A 23,260-nucleotide genomic window follows, 5' to 3' on the forward strand; every position below is an offset into this window, starting at 1 on the left:
TTGTTATCCAAATACCAACAACTGCTTCTGGTCTGTGTATTTTTGAGTATCAGATGCTAGCCACACCTGGGTTATAGCTCACTTTGCCTAACATACGCATGTAAATATTGTATTTAAAGTAAATTGTAGATGTTACAACAAATAATATAACCATATCACGTATAACACATCCTTTTGGATGCCAATGTGTAAGCCATTGTTTAGAGTTTTTGAAATGAGTGGCAGAAGTTTTTGGTGACTTTATTTTTTTTTTAATTTACCATACATTTTAACTTAAACTGAATAGTCTTTCCTCCTTGATGTCCAACATGCCATCAAATGCAGTCTTGCTCCACTTATCAAGTCTATCTATAATTGAAACTTCCTCTAACTCACACAGTGTTGCTGGTTCTGTTCATAGACAAGCTTGTACTCTGTTGATTGCTTATGTGACTGAGTAAACAATTCTAGGTGAGAGCGGACTGGGTAAGAAATCAGTAAACTGCAGTTTTCTTCCTTAGTCACATCCTAGCTTAATAAAAGTAAGGAAATCATTCAGTTTTAATGTGTTCAGAGGAATACCCTTCTTAGATTTACCCTTCTTTACTCCAAAAATACTTTTCAGGGATAATAAAAGTAATGCGCAAAAAATATAGTGGAACGTATGTGTCCTGATAACTTAAACAGCTTTGGAAACTAAAATATGCTTTGATGGGCATTCAATTAATATTTGATCAAAGACTAATTTACCCACTAGGGAGAAAAACTTTTAAGTTGTCATATGATAAATTATAAAAACAAAGGCTGTATGATTTGGGCAAGTTACTTAACTATCTTGGTTTCCTAATAAGTGAAGGTAGTAAGTACTTCACAAAGTTAAATATTAATAACAGATATAAAACCTACAGCAAGGTAACCAGCATATGTTTTCAAAAATGGTATCTATTTTAAGAAAAAAAATTTTAAAAAGAAGAGTTTCAAGAGATTGGTCAACTGTGTCCAAGTTATCTCAGGTCACTCAGAGAAGCATGACTGCACAGCAAGGACTCAGAATACAGTGTTTTCTTCGGGAATGTGATAAACTTGTGCCTTAAAATCCACTCCTGCAGTACTATATACCATAAATAATATAACTCATGGGGGAAATTTTAAGATTTTGGCAGGCCACACAAAATCTATTGTTTTAGGTTGTTGTTAGTTCTCTAATTACAATCCTAATAAAAATATTAACTCCATTAATTATTTAGCAACATTTGCACCCAGCATCACAGTCAGCTAACCCCTTCCATCACACTTTCTCTTAAATGGAGATGAGAGTTATTGATACATTTGATTCCAGTAGTTTCATCAAAATTAAGTATCTGACTCAAGATACAGGGAGAAAAGTCTTCACAGCTTGTTCAGCTGTATTTCCAGCGTTAGCATAGAGCTAAACTTATGAAAAGTGTAGGATTCTTAGCTTCACTAGGCCTGCCCCTATTTGTGCTAAAGCAATGGACTTGCACTAGATTTTTAGCCACTTTTCTTCAGTTCCTTAAACCTCTATACATTGCTAAGTCTTTCTCTAATTGGGATGAAAGCTTGTCCCTGATCACTATTAACAATTAACATGCTAGAAAAAAAGCATATGAACTGGCAGGACATCCAAAGTTCAAATTATATTGATATTATTTACCAATAGCAAGGAGCTCTTTTTTAATAGAAATATGTATTAGAACAGAATATACTGTGTATTAGATGAAAGAATTCTAAACTCCCCTAAGGTTCTTTATAACTAAGTTGTTTATAAGAGAATAAAGGAATATGAATCCAGCATGTTTCTATTGTTGCTTCTGTTTCATGTGTATCAAACACTTTCAGAGGCAATTTAATGGTTTGGCTACATTAGAGACATCTATTAGTATTTTTTTTTTTTTTTTTTTTTTACATTTCTCTTGTGTTCAATGCTCACAGTTAGTGGAAAAATCTGTGTGAGTACCCCTGGATCACTATTAGAATTTCCCATTCCTGCTGGTGAGTGCTGTTTAGTGTCAATTTGATTTATATTATTCCTGTGGCATTATTTTTCCATCCAGATACCTTTTAGAGGTGCCTTTGACATGCTTCTATCTAGTCCCAGCACTGAGAGACCAAACTGCCTATAATGATTTGGAAAGATTGTTGCCCAAGATAGGCAAAGACCATTTTGCCCCAATTATTCCATGTATACAATATACCTTATATTTTATATTAGTATTAAAGTAAAACACACTGTGTAACTGGTTCACTTCAAATCTGTATAGTTTGTTAAAAAATAGTTTTGCTATACTTCGTGTCACTTTATATCTGTGCTAAAGCAGCAAGTTGATTCTTTACTTACAGATTATATGCAAAATTTTGTTGGATCACATTTTTATGTCATTTTATTTTAGCTACTTTAAGAAGAGATGATTCCATTCTTTCAAGTCCTGATGTCACTGATATTGCACCAAGTAGAAAGAGGAGGCAGCGGATGGGAAAAAATCTCGGGACAGAACCTAAGATGGCTCCTCAGGAACATCAGCCTGAAGAAAAGGAAAAGTAAGTCATATTATTCTTTGCAAAATAGTGAGATGACATTGAAAAATCTAATATCTAGTCCAAAATTATATTCCAATTTCTGAATCTAAGCCTATTTTTAATGAACAAAAATTATGGTTTTGGAAATTATAAAATGTTTAAGTCCATATATTTTCCCTGGTATTCAGTTAATTCCTATTAATATTTAAGTCAGGAGTGTCAGAAATATTAGCAAAAAGTTTTTCTTGGGGTTTTTATAGATTAATTAGAAATGACATATAAGATACTAAAAATAATAGAATCCAGTTTGAAATACTTTAATAAAGTATTTCAATCTAATTTACTGCTTTAAAGAGACCCACACAGCATTCAAAGTGACCACTTGATTTGGTTATGCTTACAATTTTTTTTTTATGTAAAATGTCTTTCTAGTCATCTATTTATTTCTTTTAAATTTAGACACATTTTTTATTTTTATAGTTCATTCTTTAGTTTTGACTACCCTCCCTTTAATCTGCATCCTAATTTAGTTGTAATGAATTGAGAAGTTGAATTAATAAATATTTTATTGCAGCAAAACAGTCAGCATTTATAAGGAATTTTATCAGTTGAGTAAAAGAACAAAGGTGCAGTCTGAGGGGTCGCAGTTTGATTCCTGGTTAGGGCACAGGCCCAGGTGGCGGGCTTGGTCCCCAGTGTGGGGCGTGCAGGAAGCAGCTGATCGGTGATTGTCTCTCATCATTGAGGTTTTTCTCTCTCTCTCCCCTTTCCCTTCCTCTCTAAAATCAGTGACAATATATTTTATAAACAAAACAAAAAACAAAGATGCATATTTTATGTATGCCTAAAAATGTAATTCTTTTTCTTTAAACTTTTCATTAATTTGGCAAATTGTTATTGAACAATAGTTATATGACATGATATTACACACCAGTGGTTTTCAAAGTGTGGAATGATGAGGACCCAGAGCGTTCCCAAGGTGTTTGTGGTGATCCACACGGTGTCTCTTCTTCAATTCTATACCTGTGTGAGGCCAGATTTTCTTCATGTATTTCAACTGAAATAACATGTCCCTGTGATTGACTGCAGAAGCCAATGAGAATTCCATAGTTTTTAATCAAGCCACCCATAAAACAGATTTGTAAAAGTGTTAAAACATTGACTACACAGGATTTTTTCCCTTTGGGAAATACAATGATTTTTTAATAAAGACTATATTGTGTTATCATATTCTGGATTTATTTTTATTTTTAAATGAATTAATAAAGATTTCAAATTTTTCTCAGTGTTAATTTTGGATAGTTTATATAAACAAAAATTCTTGGAGTCCTCAAAAACTTTTAAAAGTGTAACGGAGTCCTGAGAGTAAAAAGTTTTAGAATTCTGTATAGACCATGAGGATGCCAAATAAGCACATGAAGTTCATGCCTTAGGAAACTGACAGCCTGACCAAAAGGAGTTTCTTGCATAGAAATAAGAATTTTACAGTTAATAGTGGAATTATTTTGTTTGTCTGTTTATCATTGGGGACTTATTCTCTCTACAATTGGCCTGATATACTAGTACTTGAAAATGCCATTTGCATACTATGGTGGGTCCCTTATGTCTTTAGACAATCTATGTAAAAACCCAGTGTGCAGTACTCTTACAGGTTGATTTTTATGTAAATTCATTAATTAGCTCCATAGAGTTCATAGTATTGTATTATCTCTTAAGTAATGAATCAAAAATATTTCCAATTTGAAAACATTAGAGTAAGCAAACTAGTCCTATAGGTTAATATGGGGGGGAAAATTATATTTTGAAATATTCAGACTGTACTTCATTCAGTCAAGTGGTAAGCAAATAAGTAATGAATATCAGTTATGTGCCAGGTATAATATTGGATGCTGATGGTTCAGGAGAGTAGGAAATAGACAGAACCCTGTCCTCATGGATCTTTTAGTCTAATTGTTTTGTCTGATAAAGATTACAGGATCTTGAGAAATAATGAAGTATTTTGTTTTTATGTTGGAGAGCTGTATCTTAAGTCTTTCTATTCAGTGTGTGAACTAAATATAAGGTTTTGAGGTTACTACATTTTCTGAATACATATATTGCTTAAACAGGTTTTTTATATGCATGGTACAATGATGGGAGAATGAAAGACTAAATGTTTCATTTAGGCTTTTTGCTAAAGGCAATGTGTTTCTTTTCCATGTTTAGATGATCATGTCAATACTTACTTTGTGTACTTTACTTACAAGGTTGATATAAACCATATTAGCTTTTTTAATTGCCTGCTAGTTATATCATTGTGTTCCTTCAGGCTCAAGCACTGATGATGAACCTTTATCTTATGTTGTTAAATTTAAATACTACCTATTTCTACCTTCCTAAACACCTTTTCACTCTGATAATTTCTCATCAACAATATGTCTATCAGTTAGATTTTTGTGCTTTAGCTGTAGCCTCCTAGATGTGGGTAGGTTGCTACTTAGGGGTGAAAAGATACTGGCCCCTAACTCTATTATACTTTGATCAATTTACCACTTTCAAAACATAAACACAAATTAGCAAAAAACCACATGTTTGTTAGTTATTAGCAATCAAAATTCATGAAGATTGCACAGAAAGTTTTGTTTTTATAATTCATATTACCATGGCTTATTCACCATTATATCCCATTTAATTTACCTGGAAAGCCTGACTTCATTACTTGTTTTTAATTGTAGGCATATACTGGATGTGAAACATTTTTGTCAGACTCTCACAATGTTATTTCCTTTATATCCTCTTCCTCTCAATAGAGGTTGCATGCATCCTAAGACTCCCCACATGATTTTACAGTGACTAAGGATATGCACAGTAGATACTGCTGTTTGTTGAGAACAAAAAAAAAATCTGACTATGACTTTCCCTTGTTCATTTATTCATTCATTCATTTACCGTTCATTACAGAATGCTTGCATGCTGAGCACTTGGGGAGCATTGATGAGTAAACTATCACAGTCCCAGATCTCATAAAGCTTAGTCCGTCTGAGTGAAGGCAAGCATTAGTTATATCATTACGAAGATATATATTTGAAACGTTTTGAAGGATTTTTGAATTTAGAGGAAACATAGGGAAGGGGATATGGCTTGAGGAATCCTCATTTGATCTCTAATCTGAAGGATAAAGAGGAGTTTAGTCCAGTTTAGAGAGCAGAGTGCTTAAGTAGAGGAAAGGCCTGTGAGTGTGCCCTCAGGTGAAATATGTGAGTGATGGGAGTGAAGGGAGCCGGAAGGAAGGAAGTGAAATGAGGATGAGGGCTGCTCAGAGGCCAGAACAAGGTGGTAGTGTAGCCTTGGTTAAAAATTCAGCCTTTCTTTGTATGTAGTGTTAATGTAAGAAACAAACCTGTGAAGGATTTTTGTGAGTTTATTTTGTGAGCCAAACTGTTGACAATTGCCGGGAAGCAAAATCTCAATGGATTGAGATAATGCTCTGGAGAATGGCAGCTTTGCACCTTATTTTATACATTACAATCAAAAGAGAGGATGCAAGTGGGTTACACTGAGGATACAAGTGGGTTACATTAAATTCACTGCTGATAAATTAGGGAGATGGGAGAAAGCAAAGTGGGGAAACTTCTGGGATTGGATGAAAAGTAAAATGATAGATACATACATCTTTTACATAGGTGGGTACAGGATAGTTAACAGTCAACAATTAACATGATCAAACAGTGAGAGGATTTATGGTTTCAGACCTGGTGCACTGGTAGGTCTAGAAAAGGGGGAATTACCCTGACATTCCAAAGGAATGTTATCCTAGATACAAAAGACAATAGACAGATACAGATTGACCTTTGTCAGGGAAGATACCGGCCTAGGACATGACTACCAACCATAAACTGCTTGTAGTTTAAAGTTTTAATTTCAGACCATTCTTTGTGGTTACTTTAGATCTCTGAGTTTGCAAGGCCGACATGCAGGCCTTCCCTGAGCTAGGCATGTTAGCATGTGGCCCCTTTTCGTCCACAACATGATAGCATTTCTGTTTTTCACATCACAAAGGTCTTTTCTCCTGTTTTTTCTACCTTTTGATGTAGTTTTTTAAATCTTCTTAAGAGTTTTAAAAATATCAGATTGACTAGAAAACTCTAATACTTTGGTCATCTTCTTTGCTATTATAATTTAAAATTATCTGAAACTAATGTACTTAGTTTCTTTTTCTCTTTTTTAACTCTGCTTTCAAACTGGTTCATGTTGTACAGTTTTGGATTCCCAATAATAAAAACTTTCATCCTTTTGAAACACAGGAAACTAGAAAATTGAAAACATACTGAAACTTATGTTGAGTGCTCACAGGGATAATAGCTAAAATTGGCCTGTGTTAGCAGTACTGAGGTGCAGAATTGTACTCCCATTTTACCTTTTTACTGGTAAATGTAAATGCATTTTTCAGGAATATTATTAGAACTTTGATGATTTCTCACTTCTAGTAAGATTCTGAAATCCTTAAATCTGGCATACATTGATAAATACTCATTAAAAAATTTAGGGTGACTAATTCACACAATATGATTATGCTTGGACAATACGCATCCTGTTCTGTCAGCTAGCATCAACACTGTTATTATCCAACATAACCATATGTTGTGCATTCCTTGCTATTTTCTATCTTACATCACTTGAAATTGTGTTTTGCACAATTGTTCAGTATGACTTTTTAATTCCATTTGTTAAACAAAATGAACCAGCTGACAAAGACTACAGAAATAGTGATATTACTTTCATATTTATATAATAAAACCCTGAGTATAAGCAAGAACATTGTGAAATTACTCTCTATTAATATACAAGGGCACAATATGTGTCTAAATGAAACAGCACTACATTCCGGCTCTATTAGGCACCAGCTTAAATTTTTAATGAGGTCATGCTTTATCATACAACATAATAATCAAGGAAGAATTTTACATTTAAATATTTTCAAATTTAAGAGCTCTTAATTCTTCCAACATCCTAAAAAGAGTGCACACATTAAAAGCCTATTAATAGCATTCTGTTGATAGGGCATGAGTTCAGTTGTAGCCAGTTAGACTAGTTGGATCACTTTACAAATTGATTAATTAGTCCATTCATTATTTACTTATTTAGTTAAATTAAGTCAATGTCCCAGTCTCATTGAAATTAGCAAATAGTTAATAAAATTGACCGCCTGACAGAATGCTCAGCTAAAATGATTTAATTAAAACTTTATTGCTTGTTACATCTTCAAGCAATGTAACAAGCCCATGTTTCAGCCCATTTCAACCTGCTTGGAAATTCTGTTTTACCTTCTTCTGACTAGCTGTTTTGTTTCTCAGTTCTGTAGGTTCTCTTTCTTGAAAGGAAACTAGTTTTAAGAGATATTGAAATTAACATCTGAACAAGGGTCTATAAATGAAAACTTTGTCTCAGAATCAGGGCTTCAGTCCCCAGGAAGGGTGGCCACAAATAAAGCCAAACCCAAGCCTCAACCAAATAAGGATTATATTGTAAACTAAGACAGGGAGTCAAACAGGGATATAACATATAGGATTAGTTACCAGAACTGCACTATAAAGTTCTTATTGCAGATGTTCCTCCTTAAATGATCCATAACTAGGAAAAGCATTAGTCTGGAGAATGAGCGCAATATATAGGTAGGGACAAAATGCCTCCAGCTCTGAGATTTGGATAAGTAGAGGGAAGAAAGTCAAGATGTTTATTTAAGTTAGATGGCAATAAGTCCAGAATTTATTTTTTATGATACTATTCAAAGACTAATTTCTGTAGAACTAGATAAAAGAGATCTTAACAGGGGCCCTATACTTAATAGCTCCCACACTTCCATGTGCTCCAACCCCTCAAACTTGGAGATTTACAAATTGAAGGCTCTGAGACACTCCATAGTAAATAATTTATTTAACTTTGTTTAATCACTTTTAAAATGTTCTTCAGCATAGCACCTTCATGCAATCTCCCTATCTCCTTTCAAAAGAGGCTTAGTAACATTCCTGGGTAACATTCTGCAGAGTCCTAGTTTGGGATATGAACTCTCAGAATTCTTAAACATCAATGATTTTAAAAATATAAGAACCTCTCTACCATAATTATAGAGTGTTAGGCATTAAATATATCTCAAGAAAAAATTTGGTATGTATATAAGATAATTTTATATCGTCTGTTTCTTCAGGCTAACAATATTTTTACTTGTTATGTGAGGCCCACATGTATATTTAGTCTTCTATGTGATGGGTGTCTTCTGAAACTGAGTCTAATACACAACCTTAAAATATTATGAAAGTGAAACTTTTCACAAACGTTACTCTTTGAACTATAGTGAAGAAGTTTTAACTGTGTGTTCTGAATCTTTAAATGGTGCCATTCAGTAATTGTACAGCTACATTTTAGGTGAGTGGTAGGTGGTAAAAGAGCACACATACACACACACTACTTAGATTAAGTTTATAGTTTAATTAGACAAGTTTACACAGTTTTATAGTCCACATGGCAACAAGGAGCAGGAAAAGATACAGCATATTTTAGCACAGTATTTCCTCCCCTCCATTGTCTGGGTGAGCCACAGTTTATCCACTTACCTTCTGAAGGAATCCATTTAGTTTTCAATAAAATTCGGCTTATTTTCTTTGTTTGCTAATCATAAAAGTGGCACATGCTTCAAAAAGTATGAAAGCACACAGAAACAAAATGATGAGCAAAAGGGAAACTCATAACCCCACCCACCTGGGGCCAACCACCATTGACACCAGGGCACTCTGTATATTGGCAGATCTCTTCTTCTACACTTTATTTGCAAACCAAGGCACAAACCACTTATGATGTAGGCTTCTATTTTAAAATTTAAATATATATTATAAAATTTCAACTTTAATAGATATGTTGAAATTTAGATATGTTGAAATAGATATATAAGTGTATCATACTTTCTTTAACCAATTCCTATACTTTAAATTTTGGCCTTATTCATATTTGTAGTATTACAAAAAATGTTATATATACCTTTACATGAATTTGCACAAATAACTGTTATTTCCTTAAAATGAATTCCCCGAAGTTCATTACTAGGTAAGAGGGCATATGTACTTACTAGTGCTTTGTTGTTTTGCCAGAACTTCTCCTGAAACTATAACAATTTATTCTCCCACAGGCAGTATTTGCCTTTTGTTCTATTGTTTAACAATTCATTTAGATCATTTAAATCATATAATCAATGAATAATATCTTATTGTTTAATTTTTGTATTTAACCATTCGATAAGTCGTTTTTTTCTGTATATATTGATTATTGGAGCTTCATCTTTTGTTTATTATCTATCCATAACCTACCTGATTTTCATTAGAGATCTTTGTCATATATATATGCCTAATATGCTAAGTGTCCGTCCGACCGTTAGACCAGTCGCTATGACGTGCACTGACCACCAGGGAGCAGACACTCTGACTGGTAGGTTAGCTTGCTGCTGGGGTCCAGCTAATCAGGACTGGGAGAGATAGGCTGGACATGCCCTGGAGCCCTCCCACGGTCCCTCCCCTGCTGGCCAATCTCCACGGTCCCTCCCCAGCCTCTAAAATATTTCTTCTAATTAATTTTCTTTCAAAGTGCACAAATCTGTGCACTGGGCTTCTAGTTTTATAAGAGCTGCTTATTTCCAAAAATATTAATCTTGTTTCTCCTAGTTGGTCATTTGCCCTTTAATTTTTGTTAATGGCATTTTATATTTACATAATATATTAGCTCAATCTATTGATAATAATAATACTTAACATTCATTGAATACTTATGTCCTGGATACTGTACTAAAGCCTTTTATATGCATTATCTCAATTAACAATACCTATTTCACATATCAAGGAGCTCTCACCTAGAAAGATTAGATAACTTGCCCAAAAACAAATGCCACATCTTTGATTTTGAATCTACTACATTTTGTTCCAAAGACCCTACGTTATAACTACTTTATTATGCTGCCTCAAAAATAACAGTAATAGCTATTTATTTTATAACTGTGTGCTAGGTGTGTTAAGTACTTAAATTTCATTAATTCATTCATCACCACAATTCTATGAAGTAAGGCTCTATTTATATGCATACTAGTATTTATTAATAGTTGAATGATGATGAGTTTCAGTAAGGTTTGACTGCTGTTTAATTTCTACATGGTAGCACAGTAGAGATAGAACTGTACAGCTCTGTTAGTGCAGGGATTGGGTTAATAATACCTCCTGCCTACCTTTCAACATAAATCTGAGGGTTAGATGAGATCATGTGAATGAGAGCACTAGTGCAGTAGGACACTCTAGGAAAATGATGTACTGTTATTTTTAAAGCACTGTTTTCCCCGGGGTTTCAGCCAAATCTTGGAAACCTATTCCTGGGAAGGAAATTGTGTTTATGGAATTTTTAACCCTGGAGTGTTTTCTTTCCTCATAATTCTTATGGAAATGAGAATAGCCCTTACCCTTTATGTGCTAGCTCAGCAAATCTTCTTTCCTTCTATTTAGTAATCAATAAGATAACTTTGGAGGAAAATAACACACTTGGAAAGCCAGGTTTTAAAAGCAATTGATTAATTTGATATATATGTGTTTGTAGTTTATCATATTTTATATTATTAATCATTGAAAATTTTATTTCCAACTCACTCAACTTACTTATTTTTTACAATTTAATCATTTGCATCTGCCAATTTAGAATATGGTGGTTGGCCATTCTATTCTTTCAAAAAGAACTCTTTTCATACTTACCCCTGATTCTTAAAAATTTATAACAATTTATTGCTTTCTTTCTAGTTTAAACCTCATCATATTTGAAATGTGTGTGTGCTTAATCTACACAGAGAATATAATTTATCCGATTCAAATAACTAATTCTTGAAGATTTTTGGTAACTGAACTTAAACTTCTTTAGTGTCAAATTAGGAACATAAAATGTATGTGCAATTACTGTATGTTAACTTTGGTCATCATGAGCAAACCTCATTTTTTACACAACTTTAATTTTATCATAATGTTTATCTTAGTTGCAAAAGTAAACACCGTAGTGGTTTTAAAACGAGCTGGGTTTTTATTAGCTTCACTCTGTGTTTACCTAACTGTTCAGGCTGTGGCTCTCACTTTCCTTTCTGCATGTTTGATTAATGGCCCCTTGGACTTGTTCCAGAATATACTGATTATGGTCAGTGCACTTCAAAGATGATTTATTAATTGTGTTTGTGACTCAAATAATTAAGATTGATCATATACATTATATTTTTGCCAATAAAATCAGTATTACACTTTCAGATAAAGCTTGCCTGAGTGAATTTTTTTAACTATACAGAAAGGACAAATGTTAATATTGTCTAAAAATATATTCAATATTAACTTTGTCTTTATGGCTTTTTTACACATGATTATCAAATGTATCAGAGGCGTGGTCTTGTAAGTACATGTATTTTAAGTTCTATTTTAACATAATTTTAAAATATTATACTATAAATGAAAATACATTCATTTACACTAATAAAAGTGAAAGATGCAAATTGACCATACCTTCTCAACTCCCACCAGCCAATCAGGACTGAGTATGCAAATTAACCCAACAAAGATGGTGGCTTAATTTGCATATGCAGTTGCTGAGCGGTGGGGGGCAGGGTGGGATGCTTGCATCATCGCCATGGCAACAACACAGGGTTCCACACCGCCCAAGCCACTCCGGGCCTCTGGGCAGTGTGGGAAGGTGGTAAGGCAGCTCCAACCGAAGCGAAGGCGGTGCCAGCAGCCAGGGGAAGGAAGGCCCATTGTTGCATGAATCTTCGTGCATTGGGCCTCTAGTGTTCCAGGTTTACTCACCCTGGAACAAGCCTTATAATTTCCTCAGGTTATTACATGCATTTAGATTTCAAATTACTGACAGACTTGAACTTCTTTTTGATAAAATTTTAATAGAAATCTGTTACAGTTTTTCTGCATTTTAGATAAAGGAAATTTGTCATATATTTCATATATATTATGCCCCTATAATTTAAAAGACTTCCTTACATAAAAATTTCTATAAATTTGGTTTGATAATAGTTATTGTTTCAGACATTTTAAGTACTTTACCAATGTAGAATAAAGTGTAAATACTCATTATACCTGGTCAGAGGGTTATTAATCAAAGGAAATGACTCCCTGTTCATAATTTATAGTTCAATATCAAAAGAAAAATGGGTATATTTATTTTTTATTATTTGGCATGCTATATTCAAAATTTACATTTTATCAGTGAAATTGTAGAACTTAATTCATCTACTATGATATATAACTAGATGTTAAGTAGGTATTTGGTTTATATTAAAACATCATGAAATGAAATAAAATAGTTTATCACAATAGATGTGAAGGCTGTTTCATGTTCTAAGCTTGTATGAAAGTAAGCTTGTATTAAGGTATAAACTAGCTATGTCAAAATAAGAAGGAGTGAGAATCAATATTCCATTTGGAGGACTGTGGAATACAGACATTTGGTAAGATCAGAGAAAACTGGCTAGACCAAGGCATTGGGTTTGTCTTTGTAGAAAAATTGAAGTTTCTAGATACATAAATTAAAGAAAGATAATGCAGTGACTAATCATTCAACCCAATTTCCTGACTTCTTTTTAGTAATAGGACCCCCTTCCTACCACCTCACGAACGAATCTCCAAGTTTTAGTAGGGCAAGTGGCTGCCAATCTAGAGGCTACCTTTCCCACACACACAGGAAGGAAGATTTGGCCATGTGACAAAGTCCTTGCCAAGGGGTGTGAATGGAGATGATACATACAACTTTGGAGTCCTGTCCGCAAAAACGATTGTGCATACTGCCCATGTCTCTCTCCTTTCTCAGCCTGTCTTCTATCTAGCATTTAAGGCAAACATCCTAGGAGATGGCAGAGCAACAAGAGAGGAAGGAAGAGTCACAGTCCCTGGGCAATCTCATGGGACAGGGCAGCATATCCACCATAGACTACCCTGCTACCTCTAGACCAGTGGTCGGCAAACTCATTAGTCAACAGAGCCAAATATCAACAGTACGACGATTGAAATTTCTTTGGAGAGCCAAATATTTTAAACTTCAACTATATAAGTAGGTACATTGTTATTAACTTAATTAGGGTACTCCTAAGCTGGCCTTTGCTAAAAACGTCCTCAATCTGATTGAGGTACGTTTCAATCACCATGAAGTTTCAATCGCACTGTACGTGCGCGCCCGCACGTGGTATTTTGTGGAAGAGCCACACTCAAGGGGCCGAAGAGCCACATGTGGCTCACTAGTCACAGTTTGCCGACCACTGCTCTAGACTATGTCTAGCTTACTTGAACCATGGTGCTTTTTGGGTCTCTCTGTTACAGAACTTGAGGTATCCCCTAGCTTAAGAAAAAAAAAAGGCATTTTCTTTCAGAGTACCAGAACGCATAAGTAAATGCATGGAAGAAGATAGGGGACCAGTGACCATGTCATGCGATGCACAGAGATGTGAATACAACTGGCAAGGTGGACGGGATCAGATCACAAAGGACTTAAATGCCAAGCTGATTTATTTGGACTTCTTTCATGAATTCAACAAGGAACTGTTCAAGGTTTTTGAGCCAAAGAATGGCATAATGAACAGTGCTTTAGGGAAATTTCCCTGAAAACCATATATTTGATGGAGGGAATGTTTGCAGACTGTCAGTGAATAGGATACTATAGGACTCCAGGAAGAGTTCTCTGAAGAAGGATAGTGATTATAAGTGTATGTGATTGGAAAGGGAAGGAAGTGATGGACTGAGAAACACTTAAGGCTGCTCTCCTCTTACTACCACAGACCTGGGAAGCCTCATCAGTTATTGAAAGGTATTTATTAAATGTGATCTTTATTAAAGTAAGTGATCTGTCTTTTGAAATCAGCCTACCACAAAAGCTGGATAAATAAATCTTGGTGGTCTTGAGCTTTGATTTCACAAAAAAGTGGAAAAGTTTTCTTTTCCAGGCTGGCATATTTATATACTCGAGTATATGGATATATACAATATTAATTTTATATTATTTTACTTCTTTTCATTTATTTAATTTTCTTGAACTTAATTGAATCAGTAAGCTATCTTCAAATCATACTCTAAGAAAGGTCGTCAATCTGAAAGGGGTACTATAACCTCTGAAAACCTTCCTCCACGTAAGGGTTCTCGTTAGCTACAGCCGCAAGAAATATTCCCTTTGAACATGTATTTTTATTTATATCTGAAGTTATGGGGTTTCTCTTGCTTGCAGATATATGATATTCTATTTATGGGCTACAGAGAAAATCAACTTTTTCACTGTCAAAATTTGTTATGGATATAGTGCTGATTTTACAAAGTGTTCTGCCTAGGGCAAAAATATATGACTATAACATTTCCAGACTACAGGGAATAAAATGGGAATTGTAGTCACAAATGCATTTGGCAAACTAATGAAGTTATGGGATAATGGTATAAAACCAAACAAACCTATATATTCCTATTTCAAGGAAGCCAGGAGAATAATATTTTCTATTTATTGAGAGGTTTGTTTTGTTTTTGTTTTGGCTAAGTAATAGATGGTACCATATAAAGCATATAAACAGTTAAATAGATTTCATCTGTTCTAAACAGTGTAATAATGAGGTCATGTGATACAATAGTTCCAGGTGCATTTGGAATGCCTAACTAAAATGAATACTAGAGATATGCACAAATAACTAAAAATTATTACCTCTTTTTCATTAAAAAAAAATTTAAATTATTACTTTTTTTCCTTAACTAAGGATGGTTTAAATTACCATACAGTTAATTTAAACATAACAGTTATAAATGATATATTATCAAACATCACTGACTAGATAACATTAGAGGAAGAGGATGACTTCTAAAATAATGACAACAAATGAGCAAATTTAAATCATGGAGGCTCAATATTCTAATTTCTAAAATGGGAATAGTAATACCTACCTCATTAAAATTAATGAGGTAACAAGATAACGTACCAGGCACAGGGTAAATGTTCAGTATCAGTTAGTACTGTTGCTCTTGTTCTTATTCAATTTATTTTCCCCTTCCACTGTCCCAACTGTCTATTTTTGAATGGAGATTGTCTTTCAAGTCAGGTTAATTAGTCTTGGCAAAGTTATACTATGGAAGCATGTAACTTATGTTTTATTCTGTTCAATAATTTGTGATCTAATAATTTTATCATAGAAAATTCCAGAATATTTAGAAAGTGGCCAAAGATGAATTTAGAAGGGTTATGTTATGTAATGTTGGTACTTGCTTGCTGGTTATATGTAACTTGTGCATACTCAAATCATAAATAATTTTCAACACATACTTGCTGAGTACCTAGTGTGAGCCAGGCACAGATCTGGGCACAGACGGTATGACGGTGAGTGTAACAGTTGACATTACATTCTAGTTGTGTGAAACAAGCACATATCAGATAATCAAGAAATATTCAGATAATTAAAAGAGGGTGACCTATAAGAGATGTGGTGGTACCTCTTTATATGGAGTGGTCATGGAAGATCTCTGTACGGAATTGGTATTTAAAGGGAACCCAGCTAACAAGCAGACCTCTCTACAAAGTCCAGGAGAAAACAGCTGATGCAAAGGTGCTCAGGTGAACCAAACCCGGCATGTTGAAGGAATAGAGAGGTGGCTCCTGTAATGGGAAAGAGAGAAATACATGCTGTAAATATGTGGTCAGTGAACCAGAAGGGCCAGATCATGCAGGGCTTTTGCTGCCAATGTTCTTTAAATTTCATTCAAAGTGTAATGGTGAATTTTAAGGAGGGAAATGCCATGGTCTGATGTTTGCTTTAAATGATGGCTATTCTCACTATGCAAATGGGATGGCGGTGGGATTAATGAAAACAGAGACATCAGATGAGAGGTTTTACAGCAGTCCCAGCGAGAGTCCATAGTGGCGTAGGCTGCGTGGGGAAATAGTGTGAACATCCTAGATCCTGGGCTGTTTTAGCAGTCAAGTTGGAGGACTTGCTGTTGGGTTTTACTTAGGATAGTAAGGGGAAGGGTGGAGTCAGGAGGATTTCTGTTTTGGGCTTGAGAAACTAGGTGCATGTTGCAGTTTTCAGACACAGGAAGGACGGAGGAAGAAGCACATTTGCAGTGCTGGAAAATGAAAAAGTTCTGTTTGGGCTAGGTTAAGTTTGCAATACTTAGCAAACATCAAAGCAGAGATATCAAGATATATGAGTCTGGAGTTTCTGGAAGAAGAGCAGTCTGGAGACAAAGATTTGAGAGTCCTAAATATTTGGGATTTATGGTTATGATCTTAAAGTAGAATAGTCAGCATGAATGGGTGTTTCTCTGCAACAGTGCTTGAGTGGTTTCTAATGTGTAGCCTTAAACAGCAAATAGGTTAAAGGTAAAAAGAGAGATATTATTGCAGTGTCAGTGTCCTAGGCTTTGTCCTTTAATAGATTATAACATCTGTGGAAAAATGAATGCAGTCCATTTTTGATGATCGATTTTATGGATTATATCTGAGTTTAATAGCCAGGTGGTTGCTTTCTGGGCTCTCAGTACAACTGAACTATTTAATTATCTGTTCCTGGAGACTAACTTTATATCAGAACTGGATTTTAAAATATATAAAGCAGTGGTTCTCAACCTTCTGGTCCTTTAAATACAGTTCCTCATGTTGTGACCCAACCATAAAATTATTTTCATTGCTACTTCATAACTGTAATGTTGCGACTGTTATGAATCGTAATGTAAATATCTGATATGCAGGATGGTCTTAGGCGACCCCTGTGAAAGGGTCGTTCGACCTCCAAAGGGGTCGCGACCCACAGGTTGAGAACCGCTGATATAGAGTATTAGGGGAAGGAAGTTCCAATAGAACATAATTACTTTATTTTAATCACACTTTAAATTGGGTAGTTCTAATTTAAATTACTGAATCAGAACAATTTTGGGGGAACCTTTTAAAGCATAGGTTCTGACTTCACCTCCCAGCTAGGTAGAGAAAACAAAAATACATGAAACCCTAATAGAGCAATTATTTGGGTGACTGTGATAGTCATAAGTTCTGCTTACGAAGTATTTCCAGCTCTCTGCCTTCCGGGAACACGGTGAAATTGAACTTCACAGATACAGTTGAGTGAGGCTATGAGACTAGTTCTTACCAGCAAGTTTTGATTAAAAGTGTCATGGTTAATTTCCAAGCCAGAGAACTCTCTTTCCTTCTGCTATAGTCACTGGCAATGTTGTAGTTGCCCTGTCATCCTAGGTCCTGGAATGAGGACAGCACAGAGTGGACCCCCCCCCCCCCCCGCCACCCCTGATGGGCATATGGCACGAATGAGAAATTAAAACTTTGTTATTTCAAGTCATAGATATTGGGGCGTTCGCTACTGTGGGATAACCTAACCCAGTGGTCGGCAAACTGCGGCTCGCGAGCCACATGCGGCTCTTTGGCCCCTTGAGTGTGGCTCTTCCACAAAATACCACGTGCGGGCGCTCATGTACAGTGCGATTGAAACTTCGTGGCCCATGCGCAGAAGTCGGTATTTTGTGGAAAAGCCACACTCAAGGGGCCAAAGAGCCGCATGTGGCTCGCGAGCCGCAGTTTGCTGACCACTGATAACCTATTCCAACCAATAAAATACAAAGACTTGTCCACCTATAGCATATTCTTAGTACCATAATACTGCTGTTTAAAAAATAACCACAAGACAACATTGATTAGAAATTCAGTACCACTACCATGAAATTGATATTGACACCTCTACTATAAGCAGAGTAGAGGATCAGAATAAACCATAGTTTAGCTATATTTGTATTATTACAAACTTACAAATATATAACATACTTCCAACTGTTACAATTTGGAAATGTTATGTTCTCCCCTTACCGTTGTAATTTTATGTAATACAGAAATGTTAGAACAGCAGTTCTTTAATAATTTTTCAGACAAATTAATATTTTGTTTAATAAAGAAAAATCTAGCATTTTCATCTTTTCCTCAAGCAGCTAGTGGGAGTAGATTTTATTATTCACAGAAATGTTTAACAAATGCCTTTTTATAAGCTCCTTTTGGTCGTCAGACAAAGGGAGTCCAGCTCCTATCCAGAAGGTAAAGAGAAAAAACACTCAGATTTGACATCACTTCACTCCACCAAATGACTTCACTTTCCATTTGACTTGCTTATTTGTTGTCTCAGTTATTCCTTGAACCAAAAAAGTACTAACCAAATTAAAGCAGTAGTCTACTCCACTAGGTATGCGGAGATTAACCACAACGTAGATGATCCAGAATCTAATAAATTGAGTCATTTTTAGTCATAAAACTTTTGAGATAGAAATAGAGTAAGATATTCCTAATCCTTTACTAAATACTTGATGATTTCTTTATACACTGTTTACTTTAAACTGGCATAGAATGTTAGCCAAATGAAGCATGGTAGCAGGCAGGGGCTTTATCTGTGGTCAGAGTCTGTGCTCACTGGCTATCTCTTCTTCGTTTCTTTATCCTCTTTCCTGGAGTTTATTTTAGTGTAGTATTTGCTTACACTATACTAATAATATCTATAGGGAAAAAAAACTCTGCTGTTTCAACCTAATGCTTGCAAAGAATCTCCCCTGGAGTTTAATTGTAAACTAAAGAATGTTTCGCTTAAAAAGACATCCTACAATAATGGTATAGTTACAAGAATATTGAGCAATGATGTTGAAAACCTGTTTTCAAGTGTCAACTGTGTAATTTACTCAACTCTCTTCCTGGTTTGACTCTTTCAAATTTGTCTCCCTCTTTCCAGGTCCCTGCCACTGCGTTGGTTTAAGCCCTTGTTCTATAGCTTCTTTCCAGACTTCACATAACTTCCAGAGTGATCCTTCTAAGATGTCAATCACTTTCTGTCTTTTAGAGTCCTTACAGCTTTTAGGATCACGTGCAAACTCTTTAGGCTAGTAGACAGAGCCTTCCTGAACTGATCTTTGCCTGACTCTCTAGCCCTGAGGCTATTAACTGTAAGTCCGCAAGCAAAATTCAGCTCACATATGTGTCTGTTGTGGTTTGTCCATGTTTTCTTAAAAATTTGGTACCAACATTAATTTAAAAATTGAGAGATTTCTGGCTTCTCTTGAAATTATAAGATTATCCCCTGATATGGTAGCAATTGGCTATACTGACTGAACAGTCAATATATTTCTTTAGAAAGGACATTTATTCTTAATATTCCACAGTCCTTACCCATGAAGTTTCACCCAGTTCTGTAACATGTGGGCATTGGATTTTCATCCCCCTTTGACCTCCTCTGCCTCTTTTTAATGTTCCTTCTTTATAGCACTGAATTTTATCAGATTCTTCCAAAGTTTTATGCTGACCCTTTCCTGGATGTCCTCCAGCCTTTCCATGTCCTTATCTCACTGACCCATCCTCTTCCTTAAAAGTACAGGTAGTTTTGCCTTCTTTAGAAAACTCACCAACTGACCTTTCTGATGTATGTGCACCACCTTATTCTCTCATAGTGCCTATCACACTGGATAGTATCTGTTCATTTATTTGTTGGTATCCTCCACGAGACTGTTAACTTCTTGGGGAACAGAGGCAATGTATAATTTGTCTTTGTGTCACAATTTGGGCTTTAAGGGAGCCACTGAGGGCCTCAGTATCATCATCTATAAAATGATGAACACAGATTAGATGATCTCCAGGGTCTCTTCTTAGTTGAAAATCTGTTCTATATTGTTCATTTTTGGGAATCCAGGATGAGAGGATACTTTGAACAGAGATTAACAAAAACTTATATGCATACGAAGCAGGACTTAAAGAAACTAAGACATGTGGTGTCCTGAAATGCTACTGCTTGAAGAGATTATTGTCCAAGGACAGCAAAAGGCCAATCCATTAGGTATCCAATGACAATTAACAGAAAGGAATTATTGGTGCTTCAGGGAGGGCATTTAATGGCAACCTATTTGTCACCATAAGAAAGATGAGTAAATATGTCAGAAAGAAATAGAATCTGATTCAAATGCTACAAATGGGGTTTGTTACCATTTAACAAGCAGAATAGAAAATGGGTGCCTTCCGCCCGTGGCCCCCATTTGTGCGGAGGTGGTCATCACACGCAGTTGGCATGACAGTGAATGCCTTAAAAGCATACGACACAGAAATCCTGCCCCCAGGAATTCATCCTAAGGAAATACCCAAGAATGTCCACAAAGATCTGAATGTTATGTATCGTATGAAAAGAAATGGAAGCACTGTAAATGTCCAATATTAGAAAATTGTTTAAGTCAATGAATGGTTTTAAAACAGTACTTCTTAGAGTATATGATACCATCTCAGAAAACCCTGAGCTTCATCACCATTTCAACCAGAGTAGTGTTTCACTTTTATTTCTTGTACATATTAAGGTTACATGTGAGAAAAAAATGTTTTTGCTCATAAATATAAAAATTTGAAAACTAGTAGATTCAATAAATTATAGTAATTTATACAATAGATGTAGAAACATGTATTACGTTAACAGCTCAGATGTTTTTTGGGATAGTGACTATAGGTCATTCTTTTCTTAATTGTATTTATCTCTATTTTCTACGTTGTTTACAGATAACATGTAATTATTTCTGTACCAGACCAAAACGGTTTTCGAAAAAAAAATTGTTGACAGCAATAAGTAGTCTACAGGCCACTGTAAATTTTCTAGCTTACCATTTTAGGCTTGCAAATCATAGGTTTTCTAAGTTTGCTATTGTTATAAATTCCCCCGCCCCCCATGAAACATTATAGGTCGTAGGGAATATTGAAGATACAGTCCAACCCCCTCATTTTATATTTGAAGAAACTATGACCAAAATGTTTCAGTATATTGAAGTGAGAGCTGGGAGCTGGGAGCCTTTTGATTTCCTGTGCTTTTCCCACTAACTCAACCTGTAAAATGGGTTAGTGGAAAAAGCACAGGAAATCCTAGTTGGAGCACCTATCATTGTGTATTTTTTACTTTTTCCTATGAGTGAAAACTATTTTTTTTTTGAAATGCCAGTGGTTAAAATTTCTCTATTTAGAAAAATTGGCACAAACTAGGGCATTAAAATAGATCCTAAAACTGTCGTGACTCATTCTGATTTATAAAATTCAAGTTTTATAATCTACTTTATTCCACTAATTTATTAAACCTGTAGGTTCACTCACATTTTTTAATTTGGAGTTCAACTGAATTGAACTCAAATGATTGTTACAGTTTGCCTTCACTTTTGGCATCTAAAAGGTAGACATTAGATACATGTTCCATCTACCCCACCTTCCTTCTCAGACATGAATGTACTTGGGAAACACTCTGTCTTAGGTGTCATTCAGGATCTTTACTCATCTCTGAATTATCTTGCTATGATCACATTGACACCCGCCCCAAAATGTAATGGTTTTGTGTAATAGTTTTTTACATATGTGTATATATGCCAGCACTTTCCCATGGTTCATTTTGGGTTTCATGTTGAGAAATGAAAATTGGGTAGGCCGGTTGAGCTTAGAGATTGAAGAAATAGTGAAAGGTAATGTATTTCAAATAAAGGTAATGTATTTCAAATAAAGGAAGTTTCAGAAACATCACTTACTCCTTCCAAATCTGCTATCAACCCCCAGCCCCCCCAAAAAGTGAATAACCAATAATGAAAACCTTTCACCTTTACTTACGGTGAAGGTGGTATTATTTTTTATTGATGATTCTATTCATGAAAAACACTAGGTGAAGGGCTTTACAGAGCTTCTTTTCTAACCATTTTCCCTAAGAATCTTAATGTCTTATTTTACTTAAAATGCAAACCTTTCAGGCTTGTATCTTATAAGAACATTTTATTTTAAAAGAATTGTGACTTCAACTGAAATCATTTATTAGATTGTTTTAACTAAAATAATTCCTTTGAATACCACATGTATTAGATTTATGGTAAATTTAAAAATATTTTTAAGTGTAGTTTTGAAACTTCTTTTCTGGTTTGGTAATTCTAATTGTTTTAATACATCAGAGTTGCTGTTCATTTACTCTGGGAATCAAGTACAGAACCTCATTGATATAAAAATGTAATCAGATTTATAAACAATCAATTTATGTTTATATACTTTCTCATGATTAAACTTTTGATATATCAGTGTTTTCCGATGAAGCATTTAAAGCTAGGAATGACTGTACCACTAGCTAAAAATTTTAATATTGAAATATTCTTGTGATACTTCACGGTTAAAATGTTAAGTTAAATACCTAAAATATATTATAGTATACTAGAGGCCTCGTGCATGAAATTTGTGCACTGTGGGGGTGGTCCCTCAGCCCAGCCTGCGCCCTCTCGCAGTCTGGGAGCCCTTGGGGGATGTCCAACTGATGACGGCAGTCAGACATTCTTAGCACTGCCATGGAGACAGGAGAGGCTCCTGCCACCACTGCTGCGCTCGCCAGCAGTGAGCCTGGCTTCTGGCTGAGTGGCTCTCCCCCTGTGGTAGCACACTGACCACCCAGAAGCAGCTTCTGCATTGTCTGCCCCCTGTGGTCAGTGCATGTCATAGTGACCAGTCATTCCACCGTTCGGTCGATTTGTATATTGGCCTTTTATTATATAGGATACTTTTAGAATAATTACACTATCTGATTTCATTTTTCAGATGTTTGAGAAGTGATATGTACAAAGCTATAAAGTTTTTAAAGCACACATACACACACACACACATGCACACTGCATTTAGTTTTTACACTAAACCTGTAAGTGAGGGAGAT

The 23,260-nt window shown here is 35.2% G+C and overlaps 1 protein-coding gene across 2 annotated transcripts in view; it reads left to right on the forward strand.

Moving 5' to 3' along the window:
• The window catches only part of XRCC4 (X-ray repair cross complementing 4), a 194,817-nt gene that overhangs the window by 131,876 nt on the left and 39,681 nt on the right, over positions 1-23,260 (forward strand). For both annotated transcript variants that reach the window (XM_081089762.1, XM_081089761.1), the window contains one exon: positions 2,391-2,538. In XM_081089762.1, coding sequence (XP_080945888.1) covers positions 2,391-2,538 — 148 coding nt within the window. The remainder of the gene's footprint in view (positions 1-2,390; positions 2,539-23,260) is intronic.

The sequence above is a fragment of the Myotis nattereri genome (genome assembly GCF_964212035.1).
Source record: "Myotis nattereri genome assembly, chromosome: 4".
In the NCBI taxonomy this organism is placed as follows: domain Eukaryota; kingdom Metazoa; phylum Chordata; class Mammalia; order Chiroptera; family Vespertilionidae; genus Myotis; species Myotis nattereri.